Genomic DNA, 7,117 nt, shown 5'->3' on the forward strand with positions numbered 1-7,117 from the left:
CAAATGTTCAAGTTTAAAAAAATATACTGGGTGAGCAACTGCATCTCATTTTCTTAATGAAGGTCTCTGGATGATAGAATTTCCAATATCCTCATGCCTGGATATGCTTAAATTTCAGTATTTTTTATATTAAGCATGCTAGGTTTTTTTTTTTTTTCCAGCTTTGGGTTCTTTACTACTTTCACAGCATTTCCCTCTGTTTGAATTGCTTTTCCCCCCAAATTTCATGGCTAGCTTCTTCTCATCACTTATGTTTTAGGTCAAATGTCACCTCCTCAAAGAAGAGGCTTTTGATGACTTTCCTCCTCTAATCACTAACTATCCCTTTAACTTACTATATTTTCTTCATGGGACTCATCACTATCTGATAATACCTAACTGACTTATTTACTGTGTTTATTGTCTGTTTCATAGCAACAATGTAAGCACTATGAAAGCAATCTTGTTTGTCTTATCTGTCTTTGTGCCCAGACTTAGACAGTGATGGGCACATCATATTACATAAATACTTATTTAATCAATCAATCATGATGAACCAAACTCTAAATGAGTGAACCCTAAGTCTGTGTAATTATCAGCTATCAAAAAGAATATGTCCATTGTATGTTTCATCATGAAAGATCTAACAGACTGATGGAGACAAGAGAAAGAGAAATGCAATAAAGGTAAAGATATCAAAAATTTGCAAGTTTAATATGGCAAAGTAATAATATCTGAGCAGGGACATGATTGAACCTATAAAGTCTATATGGTACATTGAATGAAAACATATGGTTTCTTCAAATCCTGGAAGACCACCCTAAGGGAGTTATTTAAAAAGTAACAGGAAAGTTAAATGTCTGTCCAGTGTCCCCCTCAATTAGTTATTTTATATACAACCAAGGTTACAAGGCCCCCTTTTTCATATAAAATATAAAATACAGTCTCAGTTCCCCAGGGCAATAATAATTTGGGACTTGGGCTGGCCCAGCTATGACAATCTGATGAGAGTCAAATCCTTGAAGCAGGAGGCATAAATGACCTTGATTATTGAGCTTCTTAGGAAATTAAATTGGATGCTGAGAATGTTGATAAAGGGTTTAATACTGGTCTTCACTTTGACAAGCATACCACAGATGTCCCATTGACAGGAGACCCCAAGTGCAAAGACAGTTTTAGTTTGGACTCATTATCTGGTAACAGGGGAGATCAACAACCATCCAACTACCTCCTGGGAGATAGAACTTATGGGGTAAGACCCTAGATAGCAGAGCAATTTACTCCTTCCAGGGCTTTTGTTGGGAAGGTTACTAAAGCCTCTGTCCCCCAGGCTCATGGTCCTCCTCTTCCTCTCCACCTGAGCAGTCAGACCTCAGCCGCTGGCTTCTACCTTTTATGAACATAACCGAGGAGAATGGCTCTGTCTCATGATAATTCATGATAATCTCATGATATCTTCTCATGATAAAGGTAAGAGGAAGTCTTTTGCTCCCTCCCTCTAGAGTCACAATGTAGCAGGCACTCACTGACACCAGGCTAAAAAAACAAGTAATAGTTTTACAAGTAAAGACTAGGATTTTAGAGCTCCTTCAGCCCACGGCTTACAGTGTTTCTCTGAATTCCCTTGGAAGCCCTGTTCTTCTGATTAAAACGGTAATAACTAATCTTAGCCTAAAAAATATTGAAGAGATGGCTAATGTAAATTTGGGTAAGGCTTAAGGATTAATAAAAACCCTTTTCCTATAAGGTACTTCATTTCATCCTCTGCTATGAAGCAGGTATTATTATGATCCCTTTTAATAGATTCAAAGAAAGGAAAGAAAAATTAACATTTATTATGCAACTTAATAGGTTTCACACATCAAACCAAGTGTTCTAAATACTTTATCCCGTTTAATTTCATCACAGCTCCATTAGGTGAAGATTATTATTTACATCTTCTAAATGTGAGGAAACAGAAATTAATGTGAGTTAATCTGCCCTGGTGACATTGCTGTTAATAATAGATTGAGATTCTACCTCTGTCTGGTATTGCCAAATCCACTAACCCCCTTGTTTTACACAATGCTAACTCAAGAATTCGAGAGCCATCCAGTCTAGACTCCTTGTCTTTCCAGAATGCACATGGACAAGGTCTCCCACGACACTCTGGCCACGTGGGGCTGGCCTGGCTGGAGACGTAAGAAGGAAGTTGCAGATACGATGTGGAATGTGATTTGGAGACACTGAGACGGGTGTGGATTCATGAACAGATGTCAGCCTAGGCAGATTCCTGGGGATGACGCTGAAGTGCTCTTACCTTGCCTCTGTCTTATGCAACATGTGTAGTAACAACTTGGAATAACAAGGTGATGATATGTGGATATAAGTTTCACTCTCTTCGAACCATGAAATCCACTATGTCATCTGTCCAGGATATGGACACCATTACTCTGCCCACCTCTCTTCTCCTAGCTAATGCCAATTTTTCAGATCTTAGCTTAAATATGACTTCCTCTAGGAAGCCGTTTCAGAATCCCCTAATCACAAACTGTGCCAGAACCAGAAGGTGTATAATCTTATAACACACTTCTTCTTTATAGCACTTAATCATAGTTTTATTTACATAAATATGATGGCATACATATAAAAGATATGTAATATATTATAAATCATAAATACAAATATAAATACACCAGATTCTTTAACAGCTTCTCTCTTTAGGATATACAACTACTTGGCACAACTGTGTTGTTTTGATCACCATTGTATGTGCTGGGGCTTAGCACTTAATCAATACAAAATAAAGGTGAGGTATTGCAGAAAGGATAGTTAAGATGTAGAGCCACAAATTGAAGATTTTTTAAAATGTCAATCTCAACAAACTAGAGCAATGAACCAATGCTAAAAGAATGATGATGTAAGCAACTGATAAATTTTCGAACACTGTATCTGAAATTAATGATGTACTAAATGTTGGCTAACTGAATTTAAATGTAAAAAAAAGGAAGATGAGCATGTTCTGCTTCTCTGAAAATGAAAGAAAAATGTTTAGACTTTTAGCATCCAAGTCTGAGGACACTATCAAAACAATCAAACACAACAAGTGGATTAATCTAATTTTGATTAGACTGAAGAAATAGACAGCCAAAGGATAGATAGGTGATACCCAGATCTTTTTAAACTTGACCATCCCTGTGATCTGCCCCATGCAGTACACTTCTAAGTAAGTTATTTAAAATGAGAGCACTTCCAGGGTTAAAATTGTAAGACATATCAAAACCATGTCATTTGAGGAATACCAAAAGGAGACTGGGAAGACAATTTAGGGCTACATGATAAGAGTTCTTAGTTCCTGAAGTGTTTCATGGAGAAATGGCCCAATGGTAGAGAAAAGAATGAAACGTAGAAGTTACAGAGGCAGGCTTCAGCCATTACAAGAAAAATCTTTTAGGGAATGATACCATCCAACAACGAAGCAAGCAAGTCAGGAGGTAATGACATTCCCTAGGCTTTGAAGGTGACCTGATGTTCAGATATCGTATGGAAGATTCAAGTATCTGACAGAGGACTAAACTAGGCAATTTCTGAGGTCCTCTCCAGCACTAAGTATTCATGACCTATAGATAACTCTATTATAAATATTTTATTATAGATCCTGGAGAGCACATTAAAATGACAGAAGTATGGTTATCATAAAACTCTCCAAAGTCATCATTAGTACACAGATTCTACAGCCCTCTATCAGACATAAGTGGAAAACTCTCCCTAGATGTGTTTGTTGTAGGCTTCTACATGTTATGTTCCTGAGTGGCAGGATTTTTTCCACAATGCAGCCCTAATGTTGGTTACCAAGTTTTCCGTGAGGGTTCTTAAATAAGAACTCTTATCATTTTAAAAGTGAAAGAGAAAATGACAAAAAGTGTAATGACATGCTTTTCATAGTATATTTATCCATGCAACGTATATTTATTGCATGTCTACAATGCATACATTAGGCTTGGTGATATGGGAGATGAAAATGTAACTAAAGGTAGATGGCTGCCCTTGAACTTACGAAAAATAATGATCATAGGGGAAGGGAGGGGAAAATGAATGGGAAGAAATCAGAGAGGGAGACAAAACATGAGAGACTCTTGACTCTGGGAAACAAACTGAGGGTTGTGGAAGGGGAGGTGGGTGGGGCATGGGGTAACAGGGTGATGGGCATTAAGGAGAGCACGTGATGTGATGAGCACTAGGTGTTATACACAACTGATGAATCAATGAACACTATATCAGAAACTAATGATGTACTGTATGTTGGCTAATTGAACTTAAATTAAAAAGATAATAATGATCTGTTATTAGGCTGCTCTTGCTATGGACTATGCATTGTAGTAGATATTTTACATAATGATCTCTTTTAATCCAAACAACTACCCTCAGAACTAAGTATAATTATTATCCCCATTTCTCAAATAAAGAAACTAGAAATTATATATTGCCTAGCATCACAGAGCCAAGACTTGGGATAATGCAAACCACATCATTTAATTTCAAAACTGATCTCTCACACACTGATGCACTGCCCCTACTCCTCATGTTTTAATAAAATGTTGAATATGACAGATGACATTAGAAATCATTCGGAGCATGACTGAAGTTCAGAAGAGGAACAGAATGAATAAGCGTTCATGCCCTAGGTGCTCTGAATGTTTGTGACAGTCTAATTACATTTCTCCCTATGTTTGTGACACAGAGCTGGGTCTATGTGGATGATTTGTCTTGGAGTGGTGCTTCTGGATTAAGATTTTTCTTTAAAGCTCATGAATTGTGGATCACTACATCAAAAACTAATGATGTATTGTATGGTGACTAACATAACATAATAAAATAAAATTTAAAAAAATAAAGCTCATCATAAATAATGTTGAAATTGGGCAAATTGAAACAAGATTACATGTCCCCTCTTTTCCTTCTTGAATATGAGTTGATCTTAGGAAAACAGTGGAATGGATACCCTTTGAGAGTTATGTCTGTTCATCCCAAGGTTTTCAAGGAAGCAAGAAATCCAAGAAGCTGGATTTCCCTTTAGCTCCTTAGAAGAGAAGAAAAATAGATGGAGACTGACTGTCTTTCCTATTCATCCCTAAACTCAAGGGAAGGATTCTTAGATCTCCCACAGCTTATGATCACATATTTCCCCATACCACCACAAGCCAGGAGGAGCCCTATGATAAAACTTTGTTTCCTTCAAGTCCTGCCCTTCTCCTGACTAGATATGGATAGAGAAACCAGGAGACGGAGGGCTTTGTTTTCTGAGGCTCATCCCTGATACTATTGATCTCAGACCAAGTAAGCTCTTTGTCCATGGGCATTGTTTTCTTTCTTCATTTTCCATCATATGACTAGCTTTTCAGTGTTACATCCATATATATGTGAGTCAATACCTCAGGAGGCATTGTGTGCAAATAAATGTATGAATGAATGAGTGAATGAATGAATAGCTTCCCGCTCTCACCTTAATGATCCCTGCTTTTAAGAATTCCTTGACACTTCTTGTGAATTTACTGAAAGAATTAACTTTCATTCCACTTCCACTAAAAATCATTTTGAAGGCCATAAACTTCCTCTGCCTCTTTTTCTCAAAAAATTCTTACACAATTTAGCCAGCTCTTAGCACTTAGAAATTAAGTTGTAGATACTTATATGAAGAGACTTGATTAAAGAGGAGGAAAAGAGAGAATTAGTTCTAATAATTCTAAGTTTCTAACTCCAGACCTGATTAGATTAGATCATGGCTCAGAGTGTGAACTAATATGTCATTGGTCCAATTTTTCCTCCTGTCTTTGTAACTCTCAGCAGAGAAACTCTGTTAGCTCAATGATCTGGGGAAATCGTTCACTGGCCTATCCCTCCCAACCAGAGCTCCGTGTCTTATCCTTCCTTGGAGTCAGCCTAGTTTATACCTTGATTATCAGTGGGAATGTCCTAATTATAGTGGCCATCCAGACAGAAGCCCGCCTACACACATCCATGTACTATTTCTTGGGCAGCCTCTCAGGAGTGGAAATATGCTACACTGCTGTGGTGGTGCCCCACATCCTGGCCAACATCCTACAGTCAGAGAAGACCATCACCCTCCTGGGCTGTGCCACTCAGATGATCTTCTTCATCGGGCTTGGCAGTGCTGATTGCTTCCTCTTGGCCTCCATGGCCTATGACCGGTATGTTGCCATCTGCCACCCCTTGCAGTAGCCTCTCACCATGACTTTAACTCTCTGTGTCCGCTTAGTCGTGGCCTCTGTGGTCATCGGCTTGTTCTTGTCCATACAACTGGTGGCCTTCATCTTCTCTCTGCCATTCTGCTGGGCTCAGAGTATCGAGCACTTCTTTTGTGATGTGCCGCCCGTGATGCATCTTGTTTGTGCCAACAGCCACATCCATGAGCAGTCAGTGCTTGTGGCAGCCACACTGGCCATTGCCATGCCTTTCTTCTTCATTGCCACCTCCTATGTCTTCATCGTTGCTGCCGTGCTCAAGACCCACTCCGCAGCGGGGCGTCACCAGGCCTTCTCCACCTGCTCCTCCCACCTTTCTGTGGTCCTGCTGCAGTATGGCTGTTGCGCCTTCACGTACCTGCACCCCAACTCCAGCTACTACCCTAAGCAAGATCAGTTCATCTCCCTGGTGTACACATTGGGAACCCCAATGCTCAACCCACTTACCTACACCCTGAGGAACAGTGAAATGAAGGGGATTCTGGGGAGAGTTCTTACCAGGAATTGCCTCTCCCGTAACAAATAGGGGAGCACACAACCTTCAGGCAAGGATTTGATTCCAGCTCATGCAAAGCTCCATGCAACTGGGATTTCTCCCAGATAATGTTAAAAGTTATCTTTTAAAAATGGTATAAATTATCTGGATATCATTTTGCTATGTGTGCCAGAGACCTTTAAAATGCTTCTACTATTTCACTCAGTAATTCTCTTCTAGAAAGGAAATTAACAAATGAGCATAACGATAGAAAGCGACAAGTGTAACACTGCATCTCTGGTATCAGCTGGAAAGAAATGGCTCATTCAATACATTTTGACTGAAAAAAATAATAAAAGGATTATATATAGAAGTATGAGTAAAGGAACCAATACAGGCAGCAACACCTTTCATCCTAGCA

At 39.1% G+C, this 7,117-nt stretch overlaps 1 protein-coding gene across 1 annotated transcript; it reads left to right on the forward strand.

Annotated features, from left to right (window-relative positions):
• The first annotated feature begins 5,823 nt into the window (after window positions 1–5,823).
• OR10W1 (olfactory receptor family 10 subfamily W member 1) lies at window positions 5,824–6,747 on the forward strand. Its single transcript, XM_081810200.1, is given in 1 exon segment — window positions 5,824–6,747. A coding segment is annotated over 1 exon segment (924 nt).
• The last annotated feature ends 370 nt before the right edge of the window (window positions 6,748–7,117 follow it).

Source organism: Leptonychotes weddellii, unplaced genomic scaffold (assembly GCF_054177405.1).
Source record: "Leptonychotes weddellii isolate Sample4059 unplaced genomic scaffold, ASM5417740v2 HiC_scaffold_2004, whole genome shotgun sequence".
NCBI lineage: Eukaryota > Metazoa > Chordata > Mammalia > Carnivora > Phocidae > Leptonychotes > Leptonychotes weddellii.